The sequence below is a fragment of the Colletotrichum scovillei genome (genome assembly GCF_011075155.1).
Source record: "Colletotrichum scovillei strain TJNH1 chromosome Unknown Contig00003, whole genome shotgun sequence".
Classification (NCBI taxonomy): domain Eukaryota; kingdom Fungi; phylum Ascomycota; class Sordariomycetes; order Glomerellales; family Glomerellaceae; genus Colletotrichum; species Colletotrichum scovillei.
Window position 1 is genome coordinate 940,253 of NW_023336261.1, and position 17,199 is coordinate 957,451.

The following is a 17,199-nucleotide window of genomic DNA, read 5'->3' on the forward strand; positions in this document are numbered from 1 at the left end:
AATAACAGTCCCGTGCCTACTGCACGCCGGCAGGCGTCCGGTACCGAATTTGGGTTTGAGCTTATGTAGTTCTTTGGGTTGATGGACAATCGTAATTGAGTCCACCGTAGATTCACGAAGAAGGCGCAATCAGAACCGTAAGCTAAATTTATTGGAAAAAACATGGGCGGCATGGGTATCCTCATCTAATCTTGTTGTTCCCGCTTTACGAAGAGCCTCAACCCCCAACGAAGGTCTTTATGCGAAGGAAACTCCTCTGGTTTCTGCTAGGAATCGGAAACTGCTTCAGTTGATGATGATCTCATCTCTATCTGGGGTAATGGAAATTCAAAAAGTCCCCGGATTTCTGGACACAAGTCTAACAAAAGACCGTTGCGGAAAGCATTGCTCTATTCAACTAAAAGAGTAAAACTTGAGCGAAACCCCCAAAAGATGATCCACTGACTCGGCCTCTGCCCCGGACCCACTTCCCCGCGCTCGGGATCGCCACGGCGCGCGTGAAATATGCCATGTTGGTCGTGAAGGGTAAGGCTTTCCGTTGTCTGACAACTGCTCAGACGAATTGGCGGTTATGATTGGCCTGTTCAGCCAACCTTTCTCGATGTTGTTTGCAACAGCTTCAGCCTCTAGCCATGGCATCTTGCGCTATCAGTTTCCCGAATGCCGCAGAACACCGGTAGGAAGGAAGTTCCAACCGTATTCAGTATCATCGTGAGTACGTCTTGTTCAGATAATCACCGTAGAAGCTCCATATTCGTGCATGCCAGCGTCTTGCTCGCATATATAAGATGAGGAGCTCGTGCCTGGTCTGCCAGATGGTTCCAGCATGCCAGTCTTCCTTCTCCATCCATCTTGTTGATTCACCTGCAATCATACCCCTTCAAAGGCGCCTGAGCAAACTTGCTTGTCTATCCTCGAATCACATACACAAAAATGGTCCAGAAACTCAGAATCGCTGCGTCTGGCCTCGGCCGCATGGGCAAGCGTCATGCCATCAACTTCTTGCACCGCACCCCCCGCGCGCAGCTCGTTGCAGCCTTCACACCGGATGAGAACGAGCTTGTTTGGGCACGACAGGAGCTGGAGCCTCACGGAGTCACTCTCTACACTGACTACGATGAGATGCTCACTCACGAGGGCCTCCAAGCCGTCGTCATTGCCACCGTTACCAAGGTGCATGCCGACCAGGCTATCAAGGCCATCAACAAGGATCTTCATGTCCTATGCGAGAAGCCCATCTCTCTCGACCTGGCCAAAGTCAGTAGCTTCCGACCATCAATCTTTTGAACTCATTGCTTACACTCCATAGTCCATGGAGGTCGTCACTGCTGCCCAGCACAAGCCTCATCTCAAGGTCATGTGCGGCTTCTCCCGCCGTTTCGACTCATCATACAGAGACGCCTTTGAGAAAATCGAGACGGGCTTGATCGGCAGACCTTCCGTTATCAGATCTCAAACATGTGACAAGCATGATCCTAGTGGCTTCTTTGTCAAGTATGCGGCCCTGAACGGCGGCTGTTTTGTCGACATGAGTGGTCAGTGTCTTCCCGATCATTGAAACGTGATTGGATCCGTCTGCTAACAACAACAATAGTCCACGACATTGACCTGTCACTATGGTTCTTTGGCGAGGACTCCCAAGTCAAGTCGGTATCAGCATCCGGCATCACAGCTGTTTCTCCCGAACTTAAGGAGCACGGCGATTGCGATAATGCCGTCGGCATTGTTGAGTTCTGGGGCGGCAAGATCGCCTACTTCTACAACTCGCGTATGATGGCGCACGGACAAGAGGATACCACAGAGCTCATTGGCACCGGCGGCAAGCTCACAGTCAATGGAAACCCCCAAGCCAACTTTGTCAACTACTATGGGCCCCAGGGTATTACAAGGGAGGTTCCCGCGCATTACTACGGTCGCTTCGAGTATGCCTTTGTCCAGGAGGCAAACGAATTCACTGCCGCTGCACTTGACAACACCAAGTTGCCTCTCAAGTTGACCAACGCTGTCAAGGCTGTCCAGATTGGGTCTTACCTGCAAGAGGCACTGGAGTCAGGCAAGAAGTTGTACTTCGACGAGATTGGCCGGCGCCTTGAGAAGCAGGCGAAGTTGTAGACAATGTTATGGGGGACAGATAGAAAGTTCTCTATTGCTTAATGAAATAGAAAGTATTTGATCAGTTGCTGTTTACTAAAGATGATGTACCAGTCTGCTCACTGCCGGTTGACTGCTTTATACAAAAGGGTATGTAGACCCATACGCACAAACTTCGGGATAAAGGTAGATTCAAAGCTAGGTTTTGATTTATAGACTATGATTCCTTGCCAGGAAACAGACATCGCCCGCAGGCAGCATTGACTCTACCGAAGCCTAACGTCCGTCCTAGACATTGGCTCAAGGCTTCTGCTCCCCGGGAAAATGTGATAGAGACAAGCAAGGCCGAGGAGACTTTCGGTTTTATCACTTCCGAGCCTCTGCAAAAAGATGCCCAAAGGCACTGTTGCAACTATCTTGTGACCACTGAGAGTTCAGTTTCTCCTCCAAGTCCTTCGTGCGCCATCCAGTCCGTTGATGTATCTTGTCGAGCAAATCTAGGCTTTCGCGTTGCTCTTTGGGGTCCGTGAGATATATGCCACCTGTAAATGCGAACACGGACGCACTAGTTAATCATATGCTCATTCATGTCAGTATCAGGCAGGGGCGCTTACAAGCTCTCAATGCATGGGCAGCTGTAAAGCTGGCGTTTACTACCAGCGGATTGCTAATCGCGAGGCCTAGAAGCAGACGAAAGTTGTCCAGAACTGCTTGCTGAGCGGTGTTAGTCTGATGGTAGGTTGATACCAAAGGCTCAGAACTCCCGACTCACCTCTGACTCCCTTCTCCGCCTAAAGGTATCAAGACTCGGTTTGCTTAGGTATGGGTTGAAAATGTGTAAGATCATGCGTGCAAGACTGTAATGTTGGTATCCCACCACTGAATGCACAAGTTGTTAGCTTCAACAAAGAAATAAGGCGGACTGTCAATATTGAGTCTCACCATGCGCAGGATGCGTCATCCACACTGTTGGGAAAGCAGATCCATTGGCACTGGTGTCATGCGGCGGGTCTACCCAAAGAGGATCCGCATGCCAAGGGTTTGAGACGAGCCAGTTTCCCAGCTCCTGATTGAGTTTATTCCATCGATCGAGGTCTCTGACCATGGTTGGCTGAAATGCGTAGGCGCAGGCTTGCGCGCACAAAAAGACGGCGCGGTTGGCGAGGCACTCGGGGTCAGAAACGACGAAGGAGCTTGAGCCTTTATAGCTGTCCAAGTTGATGCTCAGAGGTTGAGACTTGACCAGAGCAACCCAATAGTCCTGGCGCAATACGATCCAGCTTGCTGCTTCTCCCAGTCCACCTTTGCTGGCGAGGCTGAACATGGAGTTGAGAAGCTTAGAGCTGCCGGATAAGTGAACGCCAAAGTCAGTATCTTGACAAATAAAGTCAGTTTCCAAAAGACAATCGTAACCAAAGTTGGCAACTCTCACCAGTCATTTCTTCGTATTGTCTCAATATTACGATCGCCGCCAGAACTTCTTCGTTAAGGGCCTCTGTAGAGCTGCCCAGGATCGGGATCAAGATTTGCAAGGCGTGGCTGTAGTAGGTAGAAGGTTTGGAGTCATCGGTTCCTTTGATGGAGCAGAGGCTTCGGGATGCCAATGCTATGATCGCGTATGCAAGCAGGGGTGAATGACATGCTCTTTTGGGCACTTCTGTTCCGAAATGTCGACGTTTATCGCTCACATCTACCTGTACAATTCTCAACATTAGCTCTCGATCACTATGTCTCAGTCCATGTACTTTCAAGGCGATTACTTACCCATGTAGAGAGATCATGAATGTAGTGCATGAATAACCTCGCTTTTTCCGTGTCTTCGAATGGTCTTCCGACGCCATGTTGACTCAACGACGGGGCAATTGAGATGGATTGGAAAGAGTCATCCTGACTGTCTCTGTATCACTACGTCAACAATACTTGAAACGTAACGCAACGCTTCAGACTTACTTTGCGACTATATCTTCATCTAGGCCTCTTTGGCCAGCCCGCCTCGCAACGCTGATGTCTAGGAGCGACGGCAGAGGACTCTTCCATATCTCGCCGGGCGAATCATGCTCAGACATCCCTCAACATGCCCGCGATGCTGTCTTGAGGCAAGTTGATGTTGTCGTACTCGAGCCGAGATGGACAAAAGTCATCAAGCTGCACATACTCAGACAGGCGTCTGGACCAGGGGTTGTTACAATAGGTCTGATGGTTACGGATACACGTACGGCTATTCGTAGAGATGTGGACTTCGCGTAGGAAAATGTACGCGGAGTTTGGCGGATTACATTTCCTCTTTCGGGCTAGGATGTGGCGGTGCGGAGAGGGAAAGATTACCCTGTTGGATCTTTTCGCCTGTTCTAAAGGAGCTACCCGTAGGCCGAAGGCCCAATAATAATAACCCCGCTTTTCATGGAGCCGACACGGAGTAGTCCGCGACCTCAGGCGTCACTTCAGCGTCGTTGTTCTCGAAGCTGAAAATATCACTAAAGTTCAAGATCATGTAGAATCTCAAACGTTATTATGTTGTTTCTGAAGAATATCCAATGAGATCGATCAGTAGAAACCTTTTTTAATTGCCGGTGACTTAGGTGCTTTCCAGTTGAGTCATTTACTCACGAATTAAGCATATTCCGGTTCAAGGCGGGCAGTATCAACGCACGAGATGGCTGTCATCTCATTGCGCTCAGACTTCGGTTAACACGTGAAACTCGATTATGCAGCTTTAACTTCTGTAGCTTTACACAGATCACTGGCTCTCCACTAAACCTACAGATGTACTCGAACCCTAGGTTGGCGATTTGGCTATCTACTTAATTTATCTCAATGACATATTTGAAGATGGCATACATCAAGCTATTGAGGTCTTTTCGATTAGCACTTTCCCGGTGTAAGAGACGTGCCGCTAAGGCTCTTTTGTGACTATGATGCAATTGCTACGAAACAGGGCGGCGAAGATAAACATGCAGCATCGGTGAATTCCAATCATAAACATACTGGACACTCGTGGTTTGCAACATTCTGGATTTGATGCGTATCCCACCGTTCATATTGTAGTGGTCAGTTTCGACATCCTAATGACATGTGTGTATATCTTTGCAGACTCAAATAACCCTCCTAGCACGAGTCGGAGTCGTAGTACGAGATCCTGTGGCAAGGTACTTACTGGGATGACGTACAGAAGTCTAGAAGGACTCGGACCGAAGTGTCACGATGGAATGACTAACACTGTAAAGCCACGGAGCGCCACGGAGATGGCTGATGGCCATATAGTGGGACTTCCTGCCAAAATGAAGAATAAATGGCAAGCCAACTCCAATGAGTCGTGGATTATCGGCAACTGGACCGATCCGCGACCCACCCCCGGTTCTATATCCATAAATAATAAGTTGCCGGTGCACTGCCAAGGTTCATATCACGCTCGCCAAGCCAACTTTGAGATGGATCTAGCCGAAGCAGCCAATTGCTTTAGAGTTGCCCGGCCGGCAGGTCGGCCGGCAAGTCAAACCTCGGCGTTAAGAGAAGTCGCTCGCAAAGGATAATCACGGACTTATGTGTCCATGGTCTTGGAATCGATCTTTATGTAGTGACACAAGTTTAGTAACACATCTAGTTGCAAGAAGCCGAATGGACGATACATGTACGAAGAATACTTCGCATCCCGCATGAGATTTGGAGGGGAAATGCTGGCAAGGCGATTTTCCACCCATCGCTAAGCTCCACGAGTATTTCTTGTGGAGTCATTCGTTAGGTGCATCTAGAGAATCTGGCATTGAGCTACCAGGTCGATGACTTCCAGCATTGGTAAGCGAGGATGAGCTCCAGTCATAATCGGTGATTATCATGAGACCATGGGCTCGACTTGTTTATTGCGCAGAAAGGTTGCAGAGCGCGGATTGACTCTGGGAGCAACACTCTGCGTAGCGCCGTATATGCGTTTCAGCAGGCCTGGTGAATTGGAAAAGACGGACTACGACGCCATGCCGATACGTGGTTTCAGAGGAAGTAAATCGATCTGAACGCATTGGCATGGCTACGTGTAATCACTGTACCCTCGCGAACGGTTCCAAAGGATTGGCGGCCAGGACTGAAATGACGCTCCTCCGGATCAGATCTCATGCGGTTCCATCGTGGACTCAGTCAGCCTTGCCAGTGAAATCAAAATGGTACGGTTTTGGAAGAAAGGAATAGCTTTGGTGAACGCAGACAGTCAGTCTGCCTTCTCTGATATCTTAGTGAGCAGGTCTTCAGAGGCCTCATAGGCTCTAGGCTCATTCTCTTGAGTGGCCCTCTCAAAGTGAAACTAGCCATGACTTTCTTGATTGACGGGCCTGAAGAGACAAGCTTAGGTGGGGCCGTTGGGCGAGGAGATATTGCCCTCGCATTCACGGATGATTAAATTTGGCAGAAGTGAGGTAGAAACAATGAGGAGACTCATACCAAATGGCGGAATGCGAACAAGCATTTCCTAAATCCTTAGAGCTCGGGTAAAGTATGCGGTCTCTGGCAGAGTGGACTATTACCTGAAGCTGTTGCGGTTCCAAATCAGTCAGACGAGAGGCGCCATTGAAGTCAGGACCACTACCACTGAAGAGCGTGTTAAGATCCCTACAATTGTATCAGGTTGACTTCGGTATAGATCAATCACTTTCACGGAATCTGTGTCTTAAGAAAAGGCAAGTAGAGAGATTAATCATATTAAGCGCATTGCTGCTACCTGAAACACAAAAGCACGCTGATATCAACAAAAGGCCTCCCAGATCCGCTTCCCACCTCCTCATCATCTACTGATTCTGGCTCAAGATCACATCAGCAGCTTTCTCACCGACCATGTACGTAGACACAGCGGTGAACGTGCCAGGAATGCGAGGATACACCGATGCATCAACGACCCTCAAGCCATTGACACCACGCACCCTGAAGCTGGAGTCGAGCACAGCCATCGGATCATTATCAGCACCGATAGGACACGTCGACGATGCGTGGTGACCCCACGCCGTATCCTTGATGTACTGCTTCACAGCCGCGTCACCCTGGACGCCCGCACCAGGCAACTCCTCCCTGATGGGCACCAACTGGCGCTTGAACGCATCGCGAGTGAGCTTCACGGTCTCCGTCATAGCCTGCAAATCCGCCTCAGCGTTGCCGGAGCCGGTATCAAAGTAGTTGTAGAGAATATCCGGCACATCGAGCGGATCAGCCGTGCGCAGCGTCACCGAGCCGGCCGTGTTACGCGGGTGCGACTTGAGAATCGCCCAGGTGAACCAGTCGTGCTCAATGGTCGCGTTCACGCTGTAGCCGGGGAAGTAGCCCCTAAAGTTGACGGGTCCACCGAACGCGAACACGTCCCACTCGTTTCGCTCGGTGGTGCTGCTCTTGTAGAACATTGTCGCCGCGAAGCCTGAGGACTCGTAGATGCCGCGGTCACCGAGGATAGGGGTGTTCCAGCGCGCGAGGCACGGGTCGGATTGACCGTTGAAGCCGAAGGTGCAACCGTTAAGAGCGCTAAAGTCGGCGGGCGTGCGACCCTGGACGGCGATTTCGTAGTGATCTTGCAGGTTCGTGCCGACGCCGGGGAGGTCTTTGACGACGGGGATGTTGAACTTGCGCAGCTCGGCGGCCGGGCCGATGCCACTGAGCTTAAGGATCTGCGGGGAGTTGTAGGCGCCGCCGGCGATGATGACTTCGCGGGAGGCCGTTGCTGTGCCGCGGGTACCAGCGCCGGCGTTGCGAGAGCGGGGACTTGCGCGGTATAGGTATTTTCCGTCGAGGAACTCTACGCCCGTCGCTTTGGGCGGGGAGGAGTTGTCGAAGAGAACCTTGGTTACGTGGCAGCTCGTCCGGACGTCGAGGGGGTAACGCTTCGCGCCGGTGATGGTCTTGGCGTCGCGGACGGCGACGATGAACTCGCGGGAGCCGACACGGTGGGCGTCGTTGGAGGAGATGGGGATCTGGTAGAAGCCTGGCGTCGTGTCGCGGCTGGCGGCTACGTTGTTACCATCGCCAGCGAGCAGGGTGGCGATGTTAAAGACCAAGTTTGTCTCGTTTCCGAGGGCGAATGCGCCTCCGGTAACAAGGCTCAGGAGTTGAGGGTCAAGCAGAGCAAGGTTGAGAGGCGCTGTCTCGGTGCTGTACCAGCCATTGTATCCGTGGCCTGGGACACCGGGAAGGAGATAACGGTTGTTCTCCATGCGGATGAAGTAGTTTCGCATGTTGTCTGCTGACCAGGATGAATCACCGGTGAGGCTGGCGATGTAGTCAAAGTCGGAGCGGTGAGGGTAGACAGCAATGAGTGCATTGTGGGCGGTGCAGCCTCCGAGGGTGCCAGAGCGAGGGTACAGAGTTCCCTTCATCTTGGAGCCGGACGGCGGGTTGAGGCCGGTGTACTCGCCGCCGCCTGGTGTCTCGTATGTGGTCTTGAAGTCGCGAGCTTGCCTTGCCTCGTCGGCGTAGTGACGAACGAAGAAATCCCATGCCATGGCATCATCTTCGGTGGACTTCGCTTGGTAGGCTGGGACAGTGTAGTTCTCGTTGGCTCCCTGGTCGTCGCCGGCTTCGATGAGAAGGGTCTTGCGGCCGGCGAGGGCGAGACGGGCGGCCAAGACACCGCCGCCGGCGCCGGAGCCGACCACGATGAACTCATAGCCGGTCAGGTCGACAGCGGCGACGAGACTTGTTGAAGCGGCCAGGAGGCCGAAGAGATTTGTTAACCTCATGGCGATGTCTTGTGTGGAAAGCGGCTTGACTAGAGTTGTAGGTCGAGTTAGACATGGGAAATCTTGAGGACGATGGAAAACTTGGGGATAATACACACCTTGAGAGATTCGTCGACGCCGAGGTATCCGTAATTACTTGCAGATCTGTATACCCATCCCACGAGGGATCGCCAGCTCTTATAAGCCACGATCGACGAGAAACAAATAGGCGCACATGGTGGTGATCTCTTTCGGGAGTCAGCTAGTGGGCAATTAATCTCCAGGGACTCGGCATGACGAAGAATGCCACCCTGATCCATGTCCGCGCCTCTGCGCTTAGAATTAGTCGATAACCCGGACACTGTTCCGGGCCTTCTCGGCGCGGGGTCACTGGCTCGGCCCGCCAAGACATTACTGGCGCCTCCCTTTCGTGCTTGATCGAGTCAAGCTTTTGAGTTGTCTTTTGAGAGAGACAAAGGACAGTGACGACATTGTAGATATCTGCGAATTCCAAACCAGATCAAGGGGCTTTAAGAAGCGGTGAAGGTTTATCAAGGGATACGAGAACCTCAAGTATCAGGCCAGGCACGAAAGGTTGGTAAGATATTGAGTTTTTTCCTCCTGAAGCGAAGAAGCCAGTGAGAGAAGAAAGCTGATAGGAGAACATCAGATTGGTCCATCTGGAAGAAGAATATCGGATCGAGAAGCTGTCGATGTTGTGTTACTTCGGGGCTGCGCTCGTGTTGAGCACCACAGATCATCTGATGCAGAAATAGCAGTCCCTCAATCGGGCCATTCCTTGCACAGTCCTCATCTCAACTTTTGGATCCCTGTCGTCCGAATGCTCGCAGGTCGTGGAGGACGTCTTGAGGTTGCTGTTTTGCCCCCTTGGACTGGGGAAAATTTACAGTTCACTAGACTGCGCGGGATGGCCCTTCGCCGGACAGGGTATCCCATGCTCTCAACGCCAGCAGTTCAACGACCTCGAGGACGACATTAGACGTGCGGAACGGCGTTCGCAGGCGGCTTCAACTTTTCGGAGGTGGCTGCGATGACGATCATTGTCGCATACAGCAGTGCTCTAGCAATCTGCCGAGACTATTAGCACTCCTCTTTCAGTGATGGCGGCTCACTAGTCTTTGGTTAGTGCTTGCCTCACTCTCCGCCGTGAGCGCTGCAATGCAACACTGAATCTTGAATTGGCGGGTCTTCCCCGCACTGCACTCACTGCAGTTCTGTACTCCGTAGTCTGCCATGCAGGTTTGGTTCGGCCGTGAATGTCCTCCGTCGAGAGGGGTGGTTCGGGATCTCATGCAAGACTGAGACTGCGAGATGATGCGTTACGCGCGAAGTGATGGAAGCTACCGAGGTAAGTTGTGAGACTGACAGCGGGCGGGCGACTCAACATGACGGAGATGGCGTAGGAGTGATTCTTCAGCCGGTGGGAGGCTAAGCGGCTCGTTTTCCGCAAAGCGATTTGGGCAATAATGGAGTTGGGGCGAGATTGTCAATTTGGATTTGTTGTTGAGCGGCAACTGTTGTCGAGAACATCTCAACCGGCCCTTCTCTATCACATCTTGCGTCAATGCCCATCAGAGCGTCTGCCGTCCAAGGAGGAAGCACGCTGAGTTTGGAGATATCTTTACCATTGTCAAGGCGAGTGAAGGGTAGCATTCGAGGTCATGTCAGGGCGTCAGCATATCCTCCCTGTTTCTTGCTTCTTCCCGTGTCCCTCCCTTTCAAGCGTCCCGTATCTAGCGGACATAGAATGCTCCGAGACCCCAACGGACTTGAAAAGACGACAAGGATGGGAAGAATCGATACAGCGAGGTTTGCGAATATCTTGCTGTCCACGTGCGAAAGCAATGAATCGCTCGTCAAAAGATCGACAGTCCTTGCTCGTTGACGTGGTACCCCTAGAGGTTGGACAAAGATCGACCGGCTTCCCAGTCCCAGCCACGTTGTCGCGACCTCGCACATTCGCACTGACTTCCCAGCCTCGGATCCCTTCACCGTTGCCCGTCAACTGACAGCACGGACTGGATTCAATGTCGGGCAAATGATGTGAAGCTTTCTGTTGCGAGGTTCTCGCACTCTTACTATCACCAGCCCGCGCTGCCTCGTTGAGACGACATGGTTGCCGAATCAAGCTAGAGGTAAGGTAGAGGGAGTGGAGGATTCGTGGAGCGGAGTCGCGAATAAGCTTAATATGCCGAAGTCCAAATCGTGCAGCACAAGTGCATCTTTTTTCGCCGTTGGCTGTGCTGTTGACTCGGGAAGACTTGATGTTTTGGCTACGTTATTTGCCTGGTGGGAGGAACAAACCTTCCGGTGAGCTCGTTGGCTGAGCCGGAAGGGAATGGGAGCTCTGTAGATGCGGCTATCTGATTGGCCGCTCGGCAATCCGCGGTCCACCGCCGCTGGGACCCACCTTGCGAAGCTCTGACCACAAAGTCAAGCCTTCAAGAACAAGCTAGAGGCCCCAGATTTTAACAACCAGCATCTGTAGTGTAGTGGTTATCATCCTTGCCTTCCATTCCTCGGATCAGCAAGGGACCCGGTTTCGATTACCGGCGGATGCATCACGCTGGTAAACTTTTTGCATTCCACCATGAATTATCTTAGGCCCCTCCCATCTTTGATGATTTCAACGTAGTTCCTTCATTTAGTTTTGGAATCTCGTGGAGAGGTGTGCAATAGCACGGTTGGTGGTGTCCAGTTGGGTGGGTAAGTACAGAGTTCGAATGAAGCTTTTCGGGGATGGCCTGCGATTCCGCGACTGCGACCCGGCACTTTGGAGAATGGTATGTATGCACGAAGTCTAATATCTCCCCTCTATTTCTTAATGAACGACTTCAACCAAAGTCCTGTGCAATTATTGCAAAAAGCTATTGTCTGTGAGAGAGGTATGGATTTCTCGTTCCTGGCAGTGTATGTATTGGAACGCAATATGCGGCCACATTGATTATCATCATCATCATTACAACTACCTCGAGCTACCCTTCTGCACCCCGTGATACCATTAGAGTAAAGTAACGAACGAACCTCCAACATCTTATCCACTCTCACTCAAATAGTAAATGTCCCATTCACCCTCAAATCCCGACTACTAGCCCCAACCCAAACACCGTACTCACCCTCACTCAACCGCCACTGCTGCGCACTCACATCCCAAAAGCTCAGATCCCGCCTCGTCAGCGCAAACTCCACCGTCGCGCTCCCGCCTGCCTCGACATACACCCTCTCAAAGCCCCTCAACTGCTTCGCGGGCGTGCCCTCGACGGGAATACCAACATACAGCTGCGCGACCTCGTGACCGCCCACGCCGCCCGTATTCTGCACCGTCACGCTCACGGAGACGACTTCCTCCCAGAGGGCGGGGTGTCCGCCCTGCACGATCGCGACGCTCGGATCCGGCACGCCGGCGCTCACGCCCGACGCGGGACTCGCGGAGAGGGAAGAGTAGCCAAAGGTAGTATACGATAGCCCGAAGCCGAATTCGTAGCGAGGCGAGATGCCGTCGCGGTCGAAGGCGCGGTAATCGATGAACAGGCCCTCGGTGAAATCGTCCTGTGGGAACGGGCCTGCTTCGACGGTCGAGTTGAGGAGGTTTCCGTAGTCTGACTCGGCGCGGGCGACGGTGTAGGGGAGTCTACCGCTGGGATTGACGTCGCCGTAGAGGATGTCGACGAGGGAGTTGCCCGATTCCTGCCCGGGTAGGCCGGCGAAGAGGATTGCTGTCACGTTGGGGTGGTCTGCCCAGGCTTCGACAACGCGGGTTCCTGTAGGAAGTTTTGGTTAGCGATGGCTATGCTAGACAGTAAGCACAAGACTAACCGGCAGAGTGCAGCACGACAATCGTGTTGGAGCAGTTGGCCGCGACGTTGTTGACCAAGTTATCGCTGAATTCGTCCGTCAGGCTGGGTCGGTCATACCCTTCCGAAGCCCACGCGTTGATAAAGACCAGACATGCCTCCGAGTTGACGTAGTTGGGCTGCGGGTTCTCAGAGTAGAAATCCCACTTGACCACCCCGCCGTCCGCAATAACACGGTCCTGGATGGCCTGGAAAGGAGTAATAACATACGGCGGCGTCGTCGTTCCGGAGCCGCCGCCAGAAAGCAATGTCCCATTGAAGGTATCCGCCAGTACGGTACCCCATGACGGGCCATAGCTCGTGCTGCCCCACGGTGTGGGAGGCAAGGTAGCATCGTAACCGTACACCGTCAAGAACTTAGGGTTCTTGAACGGCAACGTGCCATTGACGTTCTTCACGAGCACTGTACCGGCGGCGCCGATCTCGCGAATGATTGCCTTGTGACCATTCTGCACGTCGACGGGCGCGTGCTTCTGAAGGTTCGAGTAGGCGCCGACAGCGGGGTAGTCGTCGCTGTCCTGACCGATGTAATACCATGCCGCGAGGATCCTTGTCGTCATGTCCTCGACGCGCTCGCGGGTGACACTGCCGTTGTTGACTGCCTCGACGAGGGATGCGCCCCAGAAAGCTTCGTTCGGCATGACCAGGTCGAGACCTGCGTTTGCGGTTGCCACGCCGGCGTGTTGTGCGCCCCCTTTGGTAATTGTAAGCAACGGCGATGGAGACCCAGAACAGAAGGGAAGAGAAACTTACAATCGCTGACAACGAACCCTTCAAACCCGAGCTCAGTCTTGAGAACTCCATTGAGCAACTTGGAGTTCTGGCAGCCGTACGAGTTGTTGGCGCGGTTGTAAGAGCACATAACCGACGCAGCGCCCTCCTTCAACGCATCCATGAACGGGAAAACATAGAGCTCATGCAACGTCCTATCGTCAACATTGGATGATCCGGCCTCTCCTTCCTCAACACTTGGGTTCCGGCGGTACTCCTGCTCGTTGAGAATCCAGTGCTTCGGGCACGCAATGGTTCCAGCGTCCTGCATGCCCTTGGTAATACCACCGACGCCAACAGACGACAGGTACGGATCATTACTCAGACCCTCCCAGTTTCTGCCGCCGCGCGCAATACGACCCAGGGGTCCGCCGACGGGTCCAAGGCCGACATTGATACCCTTGCCGCGGAACTCGGCGCCCAGGGCCTCGCCGTAGGCATACGAGAGGTTCCTGTCCCACGTCGCGCCGAGGTGGATGCCGGAGGGGAACGCCGAGACAAATTCCTGCGCGCGGACGCCATCGGGGCCGTCTTGGAGGCAGATGGGCTCGATGCCGAGACGAGGAACGGAGCCTGTGTTGCCGGTGCAGAGGCCACCCCAGCCGTGGGTGAAGTTTGCGAGTTCCTCGACTGTCATCTGAGCGGCGAGGGACTTTGCGCGCTGGTACGCTGTGGCCCATTTCTCATTGGTCGTTCCGTTTCCCACGGCTATTTGGTTCTTGGTTAGGTTCGTGTCACGGTATGCTCAGGTCAAGAGAGAACTCGGTACTGACGTGTGGGGTAGACAGCTGGACTTTGGCCATAGTAAGGATCTGTCTCATTGGTATAGCTATCTTGAGCGGCGCAGAGCGTGAGGCCAGCAAGGGCCGTCGCCAACGTTGAAATCAAGTTGTTGACCATGTTGAGGGCCCAATTGAAGAGCACAGCTTGAGCTTGCAGGCTCACTTCTCCATGGTTCCCGTCCGCAGGAAATTCAACCACTTAAGAACTTTCCCACGCGTCGCGACTTTTCCCTCGTCATCTGTCCAACGTCTCCTCGGACTGAGATGAGTCGACGGCCGACATCTAGTCCCCGGCACCGCTGCGCAGTAGTGTGCACGCCGTCGGCCCTTCTCCCTAGTCGACGGTGTTCCCATGATCACATCCAACTTTTCGCCGCAGCCAGATCCACCTCCACTCGGAATCCGTCTTCCAGCAGTTAAAAGACACAATGATGATCTCATCAACGATGCGACGCCGGCCGCTTGGGCAAGCTTTTTACGGTAGTAGTCTGTGGGGAAACCCCATGTCTCCCCAAGTCGGGAAAAACTCCATGTCGGTCCACGTTGTTGGTGCCATCTCTCAACGGTGCGGGGGAGAAAGGTGTGGATGGCCGTTGGTGGCTAGTTTGCCTAGTTTTGGTAGTCCCATCGCAGGTTCAACCAGCTAAGGATGCGAAGCCAGGCCACGAGTAGTTCGTCTGGAGATATTCCATGCAGCCTGGAGGCTCTTCGGCGGTATTTTTCTTCGGCGCGCGGGGAAATCGTGGGGAATGGAGAATGGAGAATGGAACGACCGGGGTTGTTGTAGATGGCAGGTATTATAGGTAGCAATATCGGAGAGTATTCCCATGTCACCTCCGCATCTCCAGCGCGATGCGATGCCGGCATGTGGGAGAATGCGGGGAACGTCGTAAGATTGGGACTGGTCGAATTCCACTTCTGGATTGGTTTGAGTCCTGGGACGGGAAGCTCTTCGGCAATGAAGTTGGTAAACTCGTGTCCGAAGTCGGTTTGTAAGTATCAATTCACACAATACTCTTCGACCATCGTCGATGAACGCGGTGGGGTGGTAGCCATCGGGAAAACACCGGTTGTGAGAACGTCCTACTCACGACGAGTGTGCAAGCAAGACGTATAAGCGAGCCGGTCCGATTGGTCCTTCGTCCATGCTGGTCTATTTCAGATGGAAGAAGGTTGTGATCCCCTGTTGGTTCGTCCGAGTGGCGTGGTGTATGGGTTCTGGAGTGAAATCTCTCGTGTCATGTCTGTCGCGACTATGCCATGGATTACCACCGATGACGGGAGGGCGGCCACACACGACTCGGGCATAATTGTCTCGAGCAGTGTGCTCTAACGGAAGAGCAACCTCGGCAAAAAGATGAAGATCATCACGAGACGTCGTCCCCAGGCCGAATGTACCCCAGCCTCGGATATGGAGTAGGATAGTTATAGCTGGTATCCATGACGAAGGGTGGGTGGTCCGGGTTCTGCAAGAACTGTAAGTGGGTGCTTCCAACCCCCCACACGTAGATTTGAACATACATAGAACGAACCTCCCGGTTTATCAAGTCGGGCAAGCTGGTTTCTTTCATCTAACCATTCGTCCTGGCTCTTGACACGGCGCTTGCACCAAGTGCATCTTGGGACGGTCTCTTGCGCAACGCCAGCACCGCAAGGGCAATAGAACTGACGGTAGAGCTGTTAGCAGGTGTAAAGCAACTACTCACGTTGCTCAATTGACGGGAACTCACATTGCGCCATTTGCCATATATCTCGAGTTGCTTGGTCTCCGAGGCTTCATCGGGACCCCATTCCTCTGGTTGGTTGAGCACATTGTTCTGGCCCGACGCTTCCTGAGTTCGCGTGTCGTAATACGCTGTGGTCTCTTTTCTCTGCGCGTCTTCACATTTGGTACAAAGCCACCTCAGACATAGATTGCAATCGCATGTGTCGCTGAGTTGTAGCTTCCGATTATCATCTTCGAGCTGGAAGTCACAATCGCGGCAAAGACACATGATGTTGAGAGGGCGCCAGTTGTAGCGCGGCTCGACATAGCTTTCCTCCACGGACAGAAGCCGATCATAGTACCTGCACTCCTCACAGACGTTGATTCCACATCTCCGGCAGGGCAGAGCTCCAGCCTCGTCGCATTTGATGTTGTACAGCTTGACTTCGATTTCCTCGTCCCCGACAACCATGGGAGGGAGGCCGCAGAGAAGAGTCCAGTAGTTGGGACAGTAGCGTCCGCTAAAGTTTTGGCGTTGCACTAAGCCGCGGCCATCGCAGAGACAGAGGCTTTTCAGCTTCTGGAATATTGTACGGGAACCAAGGATGTGGGCGTGGTGGTTACGGTTCGTCTGAGCTATGTGAAGAAGGTCCAAGGCTGAAACATATTCCGCGAGGATGGACAAGATCGGATAAGACGAGATGAGATGCGAAATGGACGGAGTCGGTGATTTCGGGGCCATGGAGAACATTGAGTGTCCGACAGATTGCGCGGCACACATATCGATGTCGCATGAATGAGCCTGTGAGGTTGTCTTTTCTGAAAATTTACGACACGTGTGTTCAGGAGTAGATTGTTGCCCGGCCACGGCTCATGGAAGGCGAGTCAACACTGGGATGTGCCTGTCTCAAAGCAGGGGGCCGGCCGGGGATGGCGCAGTCCGAAGGTGCTGAGGCCGAGCCACATGTGGCTGAATGGGCCACTCGCCTCAAGTCTGTGCCTGATATTATCGCGCTGACGATGAGGTGAGCACAGTGTTGGTCGCCGTTGGTCGAAAAGACTGTCAATTTCGTCAGGTTCGCTGAGGATTACTGATGAAGCTTTTGCTTTGCTGCATCGGATGACAGGAATTCAAATTGACGGCACCTCAAGGCCGCATTAGGTTCGAGCCTTTGTCCGCAAAGGATGGTGTGCCATGAAGCGACGCCGGGTAGCTGCCGAAGATTGAAGCAAGCCATTGGATCATTTTCCACAGCTGCCAGAGTCAAGGGAGTGATCGGCATGACGGGAGC

General features: G+C 53.1%; 5 protein-coding genes across 5 annotated transcripts; 1 reads left to right on the top strand and 4 right to left on the bottom strand.

The window, feature by feature from the left end:
• Positions 1 to 933: 933 nt before the first annotated feature.
• On the top strand, positions 934 to 2,112 carry HER10_EVM0006996 (oxidoreductase; the record flags this gene model as incomplete). Its single annotated transcript, XM_035476563.1, has 4 exons — positions 934 to 1,257; positions 1,310 to 1,535; positions 1,595 to 1,932; positions 1,981 to 2,112. The coding sequence occupies 4 exons, from the start codon at positions 934 to 936 to the stop codon at positions 2,110 to 2,112; spliced, it is 1,020 nt and encodes a 339-aa protein (XP_035336177.1).
• A 345-nt stretch (positions 2,113 to 2,457) lies between these two features.
• On the bottom strand, positions 2,458 to 4,157 carry HER10_EVM0011305 (zn 2cys6 transcription factor; the record flags this gene model as incomplete). The annotated part of the gene is made up of 7 exons (XM_035480740.1): positions 2,458 to 2,633; positions 2,706 to 2,805; positions 2,864 to 2,970; positions 3,034 to 3,465; positions 3,524 to 3,785; positions 3,856 to 3,982; positions 4,042 to 4,157. The coding sequence occupies 7 exons, from the start codon at positions 4,155 to 4,157 to the stop codon at positions 2,458 to 2,460; spliced, it is 1,320 nt and encodes a 439-aa protein (XP_035336562.1).
• A 2,706-nt stretch (positions 4,158 to 6,863) lies between these two features.
• Positions 6,864 to 9,027, bottom strand: HER10_EVM0004620 (GMC oxidoreductase; the record flags this gene model as incomplete). Its single annotated transcript, XM_035474256.1, has 1 exon — positions 6,864 to 9,027. The coding sequence occupies exon 1, from the start codon at positions 8,793 to 8,795 to the stop codon at positions 6,864 to 6,866; it is 1,932 nt and encodes a 643-aa protein (XP_035335957.1). The 5' UTR covers positions 8,796 to 9,027.
• A 2,816-nt stretch (positions 9,028 to 11,843) lies between these two features.
• HER10_EVM0011905 (glycosyl hydrolase family 3 N terminal domain-containing protein) lies at positions 11,844 to 14,320 on the bottom strand (the record flags this gene model as incomplete). The annotated part of the gene is made up of 5 exons (XM_035481317.1): positions 11,844 to 12,556; positions 12,612 to 13,343; positions 13,403 to 13,748; positions 13,812 to 14,128; positions 14,194 to 14,320. The coding sequence occupies 5 exons, from the start codon at positions 14,318 to 14,320 to the stop codon at positions 11,844 to 11,846; spliced, it is 2,235 nt and encodes a 744-aa protein (XP_035336621.1).
• Positions 14,321 to 15,569: 1,249 nt separating this feature from the next.
• On the bottom strand, positions 15,570 to 16,649 carry HER10_EVM0001317 (uncharacterized protein; the record flags this gene model as incomplete). The annotated part of the gene is made up of 4 exons (XM_035471072.1): positions 15,570 to 15,668; positions 15,724 to 15,867; positions 15,933 to 16,081; positions 16,112 to 16,649. The coding sequence occupies 4 exons, from the start codon at positions 16,647 to 16,649 to the stop codon at positions 15,570 to 15,572; spliced, it is 930 nt and encodes a 309-aa protein (XP_035335643.1).
• Between the last annotated feature and the right edge of the window lie 550 nt (positions 16,650 to 17,199).